Consider the following 16,231-nt stretch of genomic DNA (forward strand, 5'->3'; position numbering starts at 1 on the left):
AATAAGGCCGTAATGTAACAAAATGTGGGAAAAGGTCAAGGGGCCTGAATACTTTCCGAATGCACTCTACTTTCCTGTAGGATTTCATGGGTAGTAGCAAGAACGTGTTGGTCCTCTTCCTCCCCCTATATGTAGACTAGTAGCAGTAACAGGTTGGTCCTCTTCCTCCCCCTATAGGTAGAAGACTAGTAGCAGTAACAGGTTGGTCCTCTTCCTCCCCCAATAGGTAGAAGACTAGTAGCAGTAACAGGTTGGTCCTCTTCCTCCCCCAATAGGTAGAAGACTAGTAGGAGTAACAGGTTGGTCCTCTTCCCCCCCCCCCCCTCCCCCTATAGGTAGAAGTCTAGTAGCAGTAACAGGTTGGTCCTCTTCCCCCCCCCTATAGGTAGAAGACTAGTAGCAGTAACAGGTTGGTCCTTTTCCTCCCCCAATAGGTAGAAGACTAGTAGCAGTAACAGGTTGATCCTCTTCCTCCCCCTATAGGTAGAAGACTAGTAGGAGTAACAGGTTGGTCCTCTTCCTCCCCCTATAGGTAGAAGACTAGCAGCAGTAACAGGTTGGTCCTCTTCCTCCCCCTATAGGTAGAAGGCTAGCAGCAGTAACAGGTTGGTCCTCTTCCTCCCCCTATAGGTAGAAGACTAGTAGCAGTAACAGGTTGGTCCTCTTCCTCCCCCTATAGGTAGAAGGCTAGCAGCAGTAACAGGTTGGTCCTCTTCCTCCCCCTATAGGTAGAAGACTAGTAGGAGTAACAGGTTGGTCCTCTTCCTCCCCCTATAGGTAGAAGGCTAGCAGCAGTAACAGGTTGGTCCTCTTCCTCCCCCTATAGGGTAGAAGGCTAGTAGCAGTAACAGGTTGGTCCTCTTCCTCCCCCTATAGGTAGAAGGCTAGCAGCAGTAACAGGTTGGTCCTCTTCCTCCCCCTATAGGTAGAAGACTAGTAGCAGTAACAGGTTGGTCCTCTTCCTCCCCCCTATAGGTAGAAGGCTAGCAGCAGTAACAGGTTGGTCCTCTTCCTCCCCCTATAGGTAGAAGACTAGTAGCAGTAACAGGTTGGTCCTCTTCCTCCCCCTATAGGTAGAAGACTAGTAGCAGTAACAGGTTGGTCCTCTTCCTCCCCCCTATAGGTAGAAGGCTAGTAGCAGTAACAGGTTGGTCCTCTTCCTCCCCCTATAGGTAGAAGGCTAGCAGCAGTAACAGGTTGGTCCTCTTCCTCCCCCTATAGGTAGAAGGCTAGCAGCAGTAACAGGTTGGTCCTCTTCCTCCCCCTATAGGTAGACTAGTAGCAGTAACAGGTTGGTCCTCTTCCTCCTCCTATAGGTAGAAGACTAGTAGCAGAAACAGGTTGGTCCTCTTCCTCCCCCTATAGGTAGACTAGCAGCAGAAACAGGTTGGTCCTCTTCCTCCCCCTATAGGTAGAAGACTAGTAGCAGAAACAGGTTGGTCCTCTTCCTCCCCCTATAGGTAGAAGACTAGTAGCAGTGACAGGTTGGTCCTCTTCCTCCCCCTATAGGTAGAAGACTAGTAGCAGTAACAGGTTGGTCCTCTTCCTCCCCCTATAGGTAGACTAGTAGCAGTAACAGGTTGGTCCTCTTCCTCCCCCTATAGGTAGAAGACTAGTAGCAGTAACAGGTTGGTCCTCTTCCTCCCCCTATAGGTAGAAGACTAGTAGCAGTAACAGGTTGGTCCTCTTCCTCCCCCTATAGGTAGAAGACTAGTAGCAGTAACAGGTTGGTCCTCTTCCTCCCCCTATAGGTAGAAGACTAGTAGCAGTAACAGGTTGGTCCTCTTCCTCCCCCTATAGGTAGAAGACTAGCAGCAGAAACAGGTTGGTCCTCTTCCTCCCCCTATAGGTAGAAGACTAGTAGCAGAAACAGGTTGGTCCTCTTCCTCCCCCTATAGGTAGAAGACTAGTAGCAGTAACAGGTTGGTCCTCTTCCTCCCCCTATAGGTAGAAGACTAGTAGCAGTAACAGGTTGGTCCTCTTCCTCCCCCTATAGGTAGAAGACTAGTAGCAGTAACAGGTTGGTCCTCTTCCTCCCCCTATAGGTAGAAGACTAGTAGCAGTAACAGGTTGATCCTCTTCCTCCCCCTATAGGTAGAAGACTAGTAGCAGTAACAGGTTGGTCCTCTTCCTCCCCCTATAGGTAGAAGACTAGTAGCAGTAACAGGTTGGTCCTCTTCCTCCCCCTATAGGTAGAAGGCTAGCAGCAGTAACAGGTTGGTCCTCTTCCTCCCCCTATAGGTAGAAGGCTAGCAGCAGTAACAGGTTGGTCCTCTTCCTCCCCCTATAGGTAGACTAGTAGCAGTAACAGGTTGGTCCTCTTCCTCCTCCTATAGGTAGAAGACTAGTAGCAGAAACAGGTTGGTCCTCTTCCTCCCCCTATAGGTAGACTAGCAGCAGAAACAGGTTGGTCCTCTTCCTCCCCCTATAGGTAGAAGACTAGTAGCAGAAACAGGTTGGTCCTCTTCCTCCCCCTATAGGTAGAAGACTAGTAGCAGTAACAGGTTGATCCTCTTCCTCCCCCTATAGGTAGACTAGCAGCAGTAACAGGTTGGTCCTCTTCCCCCCCCCTATAGGTAGACTAGCAGCAGTAACAGGTTGGTCCTCTTCCCCCCCCCCCCCCCTATAGGTAGACTAGCAGCAGTAACAGGTTGGTCCTCTTCCACCCCCTATAGGTAGAAGACTAGTAGCAGTAACAGGTTGGTCCTCTTCCTCCCCCTATAGGTAGAAGGCTAGCAGCAGTAACAGGTTGGTCCTCTTCCTCCCCCTATAGGTAGAAGACTAGTAGCAGTAACAGGTTGATCCTCTTCCTCCCCCTATAGGTAGAAGGCTAGCAGCAGTAACAGGTTGGTCCTCTTCCTCCCCCTATAGGTAGAAGACTAGTAGGAGTAACAGGTTGGTCCTCTTCCTCCCCCTATAGGTAGACTAGTAGCAGTAACAGGTTGATCCTCTTCCTCCCCCTATAGGTAGAAGGCTAGCAGCAGTAACAGGTTGGTCCTCTTCCTCCCCCTATAGGTAGAAGACTAGTAGCAGTAACAGGTTGATCCTCTTCCTCCCCCTATAGGTAGAAGGCTAGCAGCAGTAACAGGTTGGTCCTCTTCCTCCCCCTATAGGTAGAAGACTAGTAGGAGTAACAGGTTGGTCCTCTTCCTCCCCCTATAGGTAGAAGACTAGTAGCAGTAACAGGTTGATCCTCTTCCTCCCCCTATAGGTAGAAGGCTAGCAGCAGTAACAGGTTGGTCCTCTTCCTCCCCCTATAGGTAGAAGACTAGTAGCAGTAACAGGTTGGTCCTCTTCCTCCCCCTATAGGTAGAAGACTAGTAGCAGTAACAGGTTGGTCCTCTTCCTCCCCCTATAGGTAGAAGACTAGTAGCAGTAACAGGTTGATCCTCTTCCTCCCCCTATAGGTAGACTAGTAGCAGTAACAGGTTGGTCCTCTTCCTCCCCCTATAGGTAGAAGACTAGTAGCAGTAACAGGTTGATCCTCTTCCTCCCCCTATAGGTAGAAGACTAGTAGCAGTAACAGGTTGGTCCTCTTCCTCCCCCTATAGGTAGAAGACTAGTAGCAGTAACAGGTTGGTCCTCTTCCTCCCCCCTATAGGTAGAAGACTAGTAGCAGTAACAGGTTGGTCCTCTTCCCCTCCTCCCTCCAGGTGGACACAGTGAAGCGTCTGCTGATCAAGAAGCTTCCTCCAGTGCTGGCCATCCAGCTGAAGAGGTTTGACTACGACTGGGAGAGGGAGTGTGCCATTAAGTTCAACGACTACTTTGAGTTCCCCAGGGAGTTGGACATGGAGCCCTACACTGTAGCCGGGGTGGCCAAGCTGGAGGGGGACGACGTCAACCCAGAGAACCAGGTTAAGGATGGCATGATGTTCACACAGATTATTACATTATTGGGTGTAGAAATATGGAATACATTTTCATGTGTTCATAATGACGTAGTGGTTGTTCTCATTTCAAATATCTGAAATATTTGATGTAATTCAGATGGGACCACATTTAAACTGTCCCTTTTTATATTAACCAATTGTGGTTCACTGGAACATCAATTATTGCGATAAATGCAGATATGGCAATGCACTGAATTATCGCTATACTAAACTGATCATCCGTATGGTGTCCTGCCACCAGGTGATCCAGCAGAACGAGCCCTCTGACCCAGAGCCCCCGGGCAGCTCCAAGTACCGCCTGGTGGGGGTTCTGGTCCACTCAGGCCAGGCCAGCGGCGGACACTACTACTCCTACATCACGCAGAGGAACGTGGGCGGGGCCGACGGCGAGCGGAACCGCTGGTACAAGTTTGACGACGGCGACGTGACCGAGTGCAAGATGGACGACGAGGAGGAGATGAAGAACCAGTGCTTCGGAGGAGAGTACATGGGCGAGGTGTTTGACCACATGATGAAGAGGATGTCCTACCGGCGTCAGAAGCGCTGGTGGAATGCCTACATCCTCTTCTACGAACGCATGGACTCACTGGACAAGGACAGTGAGCTGGTCAAGTACATCCAGGAGCTGACCATCTCGTCCTCGTCCAACAACAAGCCGTCGCACCAGGTCAAGATGCCCAACGTGATCGAGTGCAGCGTGCGCAAGCAGAACGTGCAGTTCATGCACAACCGTATGCAATACAGCCTGGAGTATTTCCAGTTTGTTAAGAAACTTCTGACCTGTAACAGTGTCTATTTAAACCCTCCGCCAGGTACGTGGAACACACACGCACACACTGGCTTCAATATACCTTCTAGAGCTCTTTTTAAGGCAGGTGCTGTTGATGCTACACTGAGGTTCTGTTTGTCTCTTTTGTTCCCTCTTGTTTTGGCCCTTGCTAGTCATGGCTCTACGTGGATATTTTTCCACTGTAGAGCCCTTCTATTGTGTACAACCCAAGAAGAGAGATTGCTTTCACAGTGATCTGCTTTTGTCATTTGTGCACTGTGAAAGGCCCAGCCTCACTCCTTAGTATAGCTAACTCTCAGCCCTGTTACAGTAGCCCCAGTAGTACCATAAAAATGCTTTTTATCACTGTAATAACGATAGAAGACTTTTGCCATGTTTTAATAGCTGATATTTTCATTCCTTTCAATATTTAATAAGATAAATATACCCCCTCCTTTTAATCTTACCACTGGTAACATGTATACAGATTCACCACTCCCTTGGAGAGTTGCATAGAGAGGGAGAGTATAGGATGGCAGAGCTGAACATTACATTGGCTGACGGTAAACTGCAGCAATTTCCTCTGACTTCTGAAGTTAATATGAGCCAATGCATTATTAATGCAGCCAGCCAGCCAGGCCACAGTATACTTCTATCTGGCTGGCTGGCTGGCTGGCTGGCTGGCTGGCTGGCTGGCTGGCTAGCTGGCAAATTAACTAACTACTGCAGGGTTAGCCATCAGTGTAAAAGCACTTGGTTGGGATGAACTGCTTCAGCTCATCAATTATGTATGTATGGGGTACTTGTTTCTTTTTGGTGTCTTGTGTGCAAACGGGCAACTCTTATCGTTAATGTCTCCAATTTCAGCCTGTTATTAAGGAGTAAGCAGCAGATGTGGTCATAGGGCTCTATTTAAACAGTGACATTTTAGGATTCTGCTCCAGTGATTGACTCACACATTAACTCTGAAATTGAAATAACTCCTTGTGTGAAGATCAATAATAGGCTAGTCTCTCGTGCTCCAGGTTTCTTCATAATCCTTCACCATTTGCATCCACAGAGGAAACATTTATTTTCCTACCTTCTTTTTTTATGACCAATGTTTTTATTGAAACGTTCCAGTCGGAAGTCTGACGTTAAGTTGTGACTGAAGTCTGAACCGATGTTTATGTTGTATCAGGACAAGACCATCTACTGCCCGATGCAGAGGAGATGGCTATGATTAGTGTTCAGCTGGCTGCTAGGTTCCTCTTCAGCACTGGTTTCCACACCAAGAAAGTAGTGAGGGGGGCCGCCAGTGACTGGTGAGTTCTGTCGATCTGTCTGACCTTTCAACCTTGACCTGTGTTCATAGATGGAGTGGAGTGAATCATCTTTCTGTTTTCTTATTCTCTTTGTTTTCCTCCTCTCACAACTGTCTGCATCTATCCCTGTCTCTACAGTCTCACTCTTTCTCTCACTCTCTCTCTCTTTCTCTCCACTCTATCTTGCATCATTCTCTCTCCATCTGAATCTCACACCCCTGTCCTTAACCCACGGTGTATCTCTGTTTCTTTCTCCATCTCCAGGTATGATGCGCTGTGCATCCTGCTGAGACACAGTAAGAATGTACGCTACTGGTTTGCACACAACATCCTGTTTGCCTACGCCAACCGCTTCTCCGAGTACCTGCTGGAGTGCCCCAGCGCTGAGGTCCGGGGCGCGTTCGCCAAACTCATCGTCTTCATTGCACACTTCTCCCTTCAAGACGGACCCTGCCCCTCGCCCACAGCATCCCCTGCCAGCGCCACCACCCAATCACAGGTGAATGACTGGTTCTCCTGGGCCTAAAACAGAAACGGCCTATCAGGGAGGTGTTTAGTATGCATGAAACGGGAGAAATGTTTTGAAACCGAGCAGCTACTACCTGGAATTATCAAAAGACAATCGTCTTATTTTCGGCTTCAGTTTTCAAGTGTTTCCCCCGTTTCATGTATACTGAGAATGACCCATACAAAGCACTTTTACTCTGGTCTTGTGGAGTATGTGTTAAACTTCTCTGTCTGTCTGGGTCAGGCGTGTGATAACCTGCGTCTCAGTGACCACCTGTTGAGGGCTGTGTTGAACCTCCTCAGGAGAGAGGTGTCCGAGCATGGCCGACACCTGCAGCAGTACTTCAACCTCTTCGTCATGTACGCCAATTTGGGTAAGGAGAACATCCTGTCATGCACACCTACTCTGACAACTCCTTGATTAATGGGTAGAGAGTGAATGGCTCACTGGCAATTCCTTCCACTTTAGTGGGCAGCAATGGACAGACACATTTCTCTTCATGCCTCATTTTTCTTCATGCCTCATTTTCTTCCTCTCGCCATCCCTCCCTCTCTCTCTCGCCCGCCCGCCCGCCCTCCCTCTCGCTCTCCTGCCCTCTCTCCTTCCCTTCTCTAGGGCTGGCAGAGAAGACTCAGTTGTTGAAGCTGAGTGTCCCAGCTACCTTCATGCTGGTGGCTCTAGACGAGGGACCCGGTCCTCCCATAAAGTACCAGTATGCAGAGCTGGGGAAACTCTACACCGTGGTCTCCCAGCTGGTGCGCTGCTGTGATGTGGCCACACGCATGCAGTCATCCATCAATGGTGCGTTCACACAGATGTCAGAGGTGGTGACCTCTGGTTCTCAGGGTTAACGGACAAAGACAAACCAGTATCAGCTGTGTTGTATTCATTGTATGCAATTGAGAAAAGGCCGTGATCTCTTTCTCTCTGTCTCTCTCTCTTCCAGGTAACCCCCCTCTCCCTAACCCGTACGGCGATGCCAACCAGACCACCCCGGTGATGCCTGTGCAGCAGCTGGTGGGAGAGATCCTTTTTGTTAGGACCAGCTATGTGAAGAAGATTATCGAGGACTGCAGCAACTCAGAGGAGACAGTCAAGCTGCTGCGCTTCAGCTGCTGGGAAAACCCCCAGTTCTCCTCTACTGTACTATCAGAGCTGCTCTGGCAGGTAAGGGTTTAAACTGCTGAATCACACACACACACTCCATTATTTGCTCACACACACATAATATGCACATACATTTATACTGACTCTATACACACACAATCGTTATATACACTGCTGCTACACTGTTTACCATGTCCTGATGCCTAGTCACACCTATACATATCTAACTCTATCGATCCAGTATCCCTACACATTGTCAATATGGTACTGGAACTGACTGACCCTGTATATACACTGAACAAAAATATAAACGCAACATGTGAAGTGTTGGTCCCATGTTTCCTGAGCTGAAATAAAAGATCCCAGAAATGTTCCTTACGTACCAAAAGCTTATTTCTCTCAAATTTTGTGCACATTTGTTTACATCCCTGTTAGTGAGCATTTCTCTTTTGTCAAGATAATCCATCCACCTGACAGGTGTGGCATATCAAGAAGTTGATTTAAACAGCATGATCATGACACAGGTGCACCTTGTGCTGGCGACAATAAAAGGCCACTTTAAAATGTGCAGTTTTGTCACACAACACAATGCCACAGATGTCTCAAGTTTTGAGTGAGCGTGCAATTGACATAATGACTGAAGGAATGTCCACCAGAGCTGTTGCCAGAGATTGAATGTTCGTTTCTCTACCATATCACCTCCAATGTCATTTTAGAAAATTTGGCAGTACCTCCAACCGGCCTCACAAACGCAGACCACGTGTAACCACGCCAGCCCAGGACCTCCACATCCGGCTTCTTCACATGCAGGATTGTCTGAGACCAGCCACCTGGACAGCTGATGAAACAGAATCATTTCTGCACAAACTGTCAAACTTCTCAGGGAAGCTCATCTGGGTGCTCGTCGTCCTCACCAGGGTCTTGACCTGACTGCAGTTCGGTGTTGTAACTGACTTCAGTGGGCAAATGCTCCCCTTCAATGGCCACTGGCACACTGGAGAAGTGTGCTCTTCACAGATGAATCCTGGTTTCAACTGTACCAGACAGATGGAAGACAGCGTGTATGATGTCATGTGGGCGAGTGGTTTGCTGATGTCAACAATGTGAACAGAGTGCCCCATGGTGGAGTTATGGTATGGGCAGGCAAAGCTACAGACAACGAACACAATTGCACTTTATCGATGGCAATTGGAATGCAGAGATACCGTGACAAGATCTTTTTTGGTTGGAACCAAAACTCTCAAATTTGGATTCCAGACTAAAGGACAGAGTTCCACCATCTAATGCCCATTGCTCGTGTTTCTTGGCCCAAGCAAGTCTCTTCTTCTTATTGGTGTCCTTTAGTAGTGGTTTCTTTGCAGCAATTCGACAATGAAGGCCTGATTCATGCAGGCTCCTCTGAACAGTTGATGTTGTGATGTGTCTGTTACTTGAACTCTGTGAAGCATTTATTTGGGCTGAATTTTCTGAGGCTGGTAACTCTAAGGAACTTATCCTCTGCAGCAGAGGTAACATTAACTCTAGGTCTTCCTTTCCTGTGGCAGTCCTCATAAGAGCCATTTTATCATAGCGCTATGTTATATGTTTTTTTGCAACTGCACTTGAAGAAATTGATTGACCTTCATGTCTTAAAGTTATGATGGACTGTCGTTTCTCTTTGCTTATTTGAGCTGTTCCCATAATGTGGACTTGGTCTTTTACCAAATAGGGTATATCACCCCTACCTTGTCATTACACAATTGATTGGCTCAAAAACCCTGGAATGAGTAGGTGTGTCCAAACTTTTGACTAGTACTGTGTGTATATATAAACATACCCCCAGTAATCGTCAACATACTCAATTGAGTTGCTATGGCAGGTAATAACCACCGTAGGCCCATATACCCCAGTGGGCAGCCAACACCACTAGAAAACACTACATCTCAGAAGCCCTTGGTCTCGTCCTCTACCTCCCAAGTGGTGTTTTTCATATTTCTGTGTGTTAGATCTTATTGATAATGTGTGTTTTGTTATCCTCCAGGTGGCGTACTCCTACACCTACGAGCTGAGGCCTTACCTGGACCTGCTGCTGCAGATCCTGCTCATCGAGGACTCCTGGCAGACACACAGGTACGTCACACTCAGGACATTATCACGTCTTTGGTCTGGAAAAGATCACACACTGGATGCAGGGTTTTGTCCCAACCTAGTGCCAACACATCTGATTTTAAACTCATCAGACTTGAAGTAGCTTCTTCAGGTTCTTCAGACACACACTGTAGCCTTCTAGGAATTGGAATATGGCCAGTTTCACTGGTTGGTGTTTCCTCTGGCTTATTTTCTATTTTGCGAGCCAACATCATCTCTGTTCTATCTGATGTGTAACTGACCTCCCTCTCTCCCTGTGTGTCTGTGTAGGATCCACAACGTGTTGAAGGGTATACCAGACGACAGGGACGGCCTGTTTGACACCATTCAGCGCTCCAAGAACCACTACCAGAAACGGGCCTACCAGTGTATCAAGTGCATGGTGGCCCTGTTCAGCAGCTGCTCTGTGGCCTACCAGATCCTACAGGTACAACAGAGACAACACTATGTACAAGACCACATGACAAACTCAAGTCCAATCCGGCTCAGACTAAATCTGGCCCGCCGGTGGTTTGAGTATAAAAAAATTGAAATCCCCATTTCAGGATTCTTAATTGCAATGCAAGGGAAAAAGTCATTCATAAGCGCTCTTACAAATTGTGTCTATCTCTCTGTCTGTAGAGTAACGGGGACCTGAAGCGTAAGTGGACCTGGGCGGTGGAGTGGCTGGGGGATGAGCTGGAGAGGAGACCCTACACAGGAAACCCACAGTACACCTACAACAACTGGTCTCCACCCGTCCAGAGCAACGAGACCTCCAACGGGTACTTCCTGGAGCGCTCGCACTCTGCACGTATGACCCTGGCCAAGGCCTGCGAACTCTGCCCCGAGGAGGTAACACTCGCACCAAATGATGCGCGCACACACACGCAATATACGACACACGCATACAACCCAGAGGTAATACAATAGTATCTAACATGGATGCATGACTTCAATGGTGGTAGTTGAAGTAATGAAAGGTCAGTATTGATAGTCTCAGATAATGTCTTTTTAGAGAGATGCACCATTCTGACCTTGGTGGTTTTTGCCTACAGAGTCAAGGTAATGTGGAAACAAGGAACTTGCCTGTAATACTAAACTCAGCAAAAAAAGAAACGTCCTCTCACTGTCAACTGCGTTTATTTTCAGCAAACTTAACATGTGTAAATATTTGTATGAACATAACAAGATTCAACAACTAAGACCTAAACTGAACATGTGACTAACATAAATTGAATAATGTGTCCCTGAACAAAGGGGGGGGAGTCAAAAAGTAACAGTCAGTATCTGGTGTGGCCACCAGCTGCATTAAGTACTGCAGTGCATCTCCTCCTCATGGACTGCAGCAGATTTGCCAATTCTTGCTGTGAGATGTTACACCACTCTTCCACCAAGGCACCTGCAAGTTCCCGGACATTTCTGGGGGGAATGGCCCTAGCCCACCCTCCGATCCAACAGGTCCCAGACATGCTCAATGGGATTGAGATCCGGGATTTTCGCTGGCCATGGCAGAACACTAACATTCCTGTCTTGCAGGAATGAAATCACGCACAGAATGAGCAGTATGACTGGTGGCAATGTCATGCTGGAGGGTCATGTCAGGAAGGGTACCACATGAGGGAGGAGGATGTCTTCCCTGTAACACACAGCGTTGAGATTGCCTGCAATGACAACAAGCTCAGTCCGATGATGCTGTGACACACCGCCCCAGACCATGACGGACCCTCCACCTCCAAATCGATCCCGCTCCAGAGTACAGGCCTCGGTGTAACGCTCATTCCTTCGACAATAAACGCGAATCCGACCATCACCCTTGGTGAGACAAAACCGCGACTCATCAGTGAAGAGCACTTTTTGCCAGTCCTGTCTGGTCCAGCGACGGTGGGTTTGTGCCCGTAGGCGACGTTGCCGGTGAGGACCTGCCTTACAACAGGCCTTCAAGCACTCCGTCCAGCCCTTCTCAGCCTATTGCGGACAGTCTGATCACTGATGGAGGGATTGTGCATTCCAGGTGTAACTCGGGCAGTTGTTGTTGCCATCCTGTACCTGTCCCGCAGTTGTGATGTTCGGATGTACCGATCCTGTGTAGGTGTTGTTACACGTGGTCTGCCACTGCAAGGACGATCAGCTGTCCGTCCTGTCTCCCTGTAGCGCAGTCTTAGGCGTCTCACAGTACGGACATTGCAATTTATTGCCCTGACCACATCTGCAGTCCTCATGCCTCCTTGCAGCATGCCTAAGGCACGTTCACACAGATGAGCAGGGACCCTGGGCATCTTTCTTTTTGTGTTTTTCAGAGTCAGTAGAAAGGCCTCTTTAGTGTCCTACGTTTTCTTAACTATGACCTTTAATTGCCTACCGTCTGTAAGCTGTTAGTGTCTTCACGACTGTTCCACAAGTACATGTTTATGGTTCATTGAACAAGCATGGGAAACAGTGTTTAACCCCTTTACAATGAAGATCTGTGAAGTTATTTGGATTTTTATGAATTCTCTTTGAAAGACAGGGTCTGATAAAGGAACATTTCTTTTTTTGCTGAGTTTTAATGAATTTGTTAAACAGTAGTGTTGGTTATATGGAATCTCATGCAGCAATACAAACTATACTATTTTCTTCCTTGTGATGTATGGTTAACACGTTGCTGCTAACCATCTGTTTTTTCACTCTTCTGGCGTGTCAAGTTCTTTGCGTTAAGTGTTGTAGTCATACTATCAAATATCCTGGAACTGAATGCTTTCAAAGCTCAAGTCCAGATTTTCAAGCTAACTCTAAAGTTATTTTAGAACGCTGTTATCTGCTGGAATATGATTTCTTTGTTATTTTTGTAATCTTCAGAATTTGTGTTTATTTCTATAGGTAGGGCTTTCTGAGTTTTTGAAAACGTTATTTCCAGCTTACACGCCTTGTAGTGTATACAAACTTTAAGCTAACATGTTGATATGTATTATTATTTAACATTTTCCTCTAGATTCCTTTATTTCTGTTAGTTTCCTTTGCTGAAGCTCAGTGTACATTACAATGTTTAGCCTTATTAATCCTTACCATGAATGGCAATATGATAAAAAATGATATATGCTAACGTTACTTAAAAACAAAAAACCCAGAAGAAATCCACCTGAAAGCATAGTTTATTCCCATAGAGCGGCGCACAATTGGCCCAGCTTCGTCCTAGTTAGGGTTTGGCCAGTGTAGGCCGTCATTGTAAATAAGAATTTGTTCTTAACTGACTTGCCTAGTTAAATAAAAGGTTAACTATTGACACTTGTATATGTTATGCAATGATATCTTTTATGCCATTTCAAACTAGTGTCACTTAACGAAGCCCGGTGAGGCCATGTCTGAAGAAGACGCTGCCATGCGGAAATCGTCCTCGCCACAGCAGCTTTTGCCAGGGGACGGGACAGGACCACAGCAACACACTGTAAGCCCCTGGCACCCTCCTCCACTCTGTCCCCTCTCTAGGTGTTCCATACAGGGCTATGTTAGTGGTGTCTGTCCCCTCTCTAGGTGTTCCATACAGGGCTATGTTAGTGGTGTATGTCCCCTCTCTAGGTGTTCCATACAGGGCTATGTTAGAGGTGTCTGTCCCCTCTCTAGGTGTTCCATACAGGGCTATGTTAGTGGTGTCTGTCCCCTCTCTAGGTGTTCCATACAGGGCTATGTTAGTGGTCTGTCCCCTCTCTAGGTGTTCCATACAGGGCTATGTTAGTGGTGTCTGTCCCCTCTCTAGGTGTTCCATACAGGGCTATGTTAGAGGTGTCTGTCCCCTCTCTAGGTGTTCCATACAGGGCTATGTTAGTGGTGTCTGTCCCCTCTCTAGGTGTTCCATACAGGGCTATGTTAGAGGTGTCTGTCCCCTCTCTAGGTGTTCCATACAGGGCTATGTTAGTGGTGTCTGTCCCCTCTCTAGGTGTTCCATACAGGGCTATGTTAGAGGTGTCTGCCCCCTCTCTAGGTGTTCCATACAGGGCTATGTTAGTGGTGTATGTCCCCTCTCTAGGTGTTCCATACAGGGCTATGTTAGAGGTGTCTGTCCCCTCTCTAGGTGTTCCATACAGGGCTATGTTAGAGGTGTCTGTCCCCTCTCTAGGTGTTCCATACAGGACTATGTTAGTGGTGTCTGTTCACTAGCACAGTGACACAGGGAGAATAGCCTGGGCAGTAGTACCAACACACAGACTGACAGTCTGGAGCATAGGAGCTGGACAATAACAGATAGCAGTGACAGGATGGTCAGATGTCCGCTCGGCTGTTTGCGTTCTGCTCCCAATAGGGATTTGGTGATGACAGTTGGTGATGGCGCAAATTTTTTACTCGTCATGGTCTTTGGGAATATAGCCCGCTGAAGACTCATCCTATCTCTGTATCCAGTGACTGACAAAGCAGTCAACTCCAGGTTCCTACTTGGCAGCAGATATAGAGCTGAGGGCATTCTAGTATAGACAATTAAAGATCCCTATGATGTTCCATAATATAGAGTCAACCCTACCGAAATCCAACATGTCAATATTAACGTTGAACCATCGCCAAAAATGTACAAAAATCCAACTGAACCGCAAACCACGAGCAGACATTTCCTCTTTCCAGTAGCCGTGTCCCATTGGTTACCTAAAGCAGCACTGACTTCCTGGCTTCCCTTTAGTTCAGTTGGTCCTTAACCTAACCCTGTTTATCCAATCAAAACTGTTTGTTCCACCTCCCCAAAGCAAACTCAAACTATGGTAACAGAACTGATCTAAAACTCTTAGCCATGGCAATAGTGGATGATGAAGTGCTTGCCTAGTGTTTTATGTGTAGTGTACTTATTGGTGTGTTCATGTGATGTTGTTGTGTTGACACTAGGTTGGTATATAGGGGCAACCTGTGGTTTGTGTGTCAGCCATTTTAAATTGCATGTGTTCATAATATATTTCTAGTCAACAGGACTAGGTCACGTCTTGTTATTGATCGTTTCAATCGGAGACATCACCTTGAATAGTTATAATTGTAACTACCCGTAAAACCAATTATTTAACAATATCTGGAGAGAAAGAACAGCTAGATGTCTTAGGACCACTACGTTAATTGACAATAGGCAGCACCTACTTTACCCACAGGTTATTGTAGGTTTACGATAGGCTTGTGTTATCATGAATCTAACACACAAGCTGTCTTGTAGTTGGTCTGGTCACATGTTGTAATGTGTTCTAGATGTTGTCAGTCTCTGTCTTTATGAGCAGACCGACTCATACAGACACACGGCCAGTTGTCCCAGCACAAAGATGCCAGTCTAAAAAGGTAACGCTGGCATAACCGCCATGGAACTATCATGGATTGAACACACAAAGTAGAAATCCCTGCAAAACTGCATTTCCATCTAGTATTAGCCCTAGCAAATTAGCCCATATCAACCTTTTAAGAAAGTATATGGCCCCGTCCCTTAGATGTTACACTATATATACAAAAGTATGTGGACACCCCTTTAAAATAGTGGAATTGGCTATTTCAGCCACACTCGTTGCTGACAGGTGTATAAAATCGAGCAAACGGCCATGCAACCTCTATAGACAGTTATTGGCAGAAGAATTGCCTTACTGAAGAGCTCAGTGACCTTCAACGACATAGGATGCCACCTTTCCAACAAGTCAGTTCGTCAAATTTCTGCCCTGCTAGAGCTGCCCATGTTAATTTGTAAAGGCTGTTATTGTGAAGTGGAAACGTCTAGCAGCAACAAAAGCTCAGCCGCGAAGTGGTAGGCCACACAAGCTCACTGAACGGGACCGCCGAGTGCTAAAGTGCGTAAAAATCGTCTGTCCTCGGTTGCAACACTCACTACCAAGTTCCAAACTGCTTCTGGAAGCAACGTCAGCACTAGAACTGTTCATCGGGAGCTTCATGAAATGGGTTTCCATGGCCGAGCAGCCGCACACAAGCCTAAGATCACCATGCGCAATGCCAAGCGTCGGCTGGAGTGGTGTAAAACTCGCCGCCATTGGCTTAAGCGTTGGCTGGAGTAGTGGAAACGCGTTCTCTGGAGTGATTAATCACTTTTTGGTTTTGACGGATGCCAAGCGAACGCTACCTGCCCAAATGGCTGGTGCCAACTAAAGTTGGGTGGAGGAGGAATAATGGTCTGGGGATGTTTTTCATGGTTTGGGATTGGGTCCTTAGTTCCAGTGAAGGGAACTCAACACTACAGCATACAATGACATCCTAGACGATTCTGCGCTTCCAACTTTGTAGCAACAGTTTGGGGAAGGCCTTTTTCTGTTTCAGCATGACAATGCCCCCGTGCACAAAGCGAGGTCCATACAGAATTTGTTTTTCAATGTGGAAGAAATTGACTGGCCTTCACAGAGCCCTAACCTCAACCTCATCGAACACCTTTGGGATGAATTGGAACGCTGACTGCGCCCAAGGGAAGAGTGGAGGCTGTTCTAGCAGCAAAGGGGGGACCAACTCCATATTAATGCCCGTGATTTTGGAATGAGATGTTTGACGAGCAGGTGTCCATTGTCCATACTTTTGGTCATGTAGTGTATATGGAAACATGATCTCAGTA

General features: G+C 47.2%; 1 protein-coding gene across 1 annotated transcript in view; it reads left to right on the top strand.

The window, feature by feature from the left end:
• The window catches only part of LOC120058514 (probable ubiquitin carboxyl-terminal hydrolase FAF-X), a 75,559-nt gene that overhangs the window by 57,061 nt on the left and 2,267 nt on the right, over positions 1 to 16,231 (top strand). The window contains exons 37-47 of the mRNA XM_039007227.1: positions 3,654 to 3,857; positions 4,135 to 4,705; positions 5,843 to 5,966; positions 6,231 to 6,465; positions 6,718 to 6,847; positions 7,090 to 7,275; positions 7,421 to 7,641; positions 9,602 to 9,690; positions 9,979 to 10,135; positions 10,330 to 10,542; positions 12,998 to 13,111. Coding sequence (XP_038863155.1) covers positions 3,654 to 3,857; positions 4,135 to 4,705; positions 5,843 to 5,966; positions 6,231 to 6,465; positions 6,718 to 6,847; positions 7,090 to 7,275; positions 7,421 to 7,641; positions 9,602 to 9,690; positions 9,979 to 10,135; positions 10,330 to 10,542; positions 12,998 to 13,111 — 2,244 coding nt within the window. The remainder of the gene's footprint in view (positions 1 to 3,653; positions 3,858 to 4,134; positions 4,706 to 5,842; positions 5,967 to 6,230; positions 6,466 to 6,717; positions 6,848 to 7,089; positions 7,276 to 7,420; positions 7,642 to 9,601; positions 9,691 to 9,978; positions 10,136 to 10,329; positions 10,543 to 12,997; positions 13,112 to 16,231) is intronic.

Source organism: Salvelinus namaycush, chromosome 13, assembly GCF_016432855.1.
Source record: "Salvelinus namaycush isolate Seneca chromosome 13, SaNama_1.0, whole genome shotgun sequence".
NCBI lineage: Eukaryota > Metazoa > Chordata > Actinopteri > Salmoniformes > Salmonidae > Salvelinus > Salvelinus namaycush.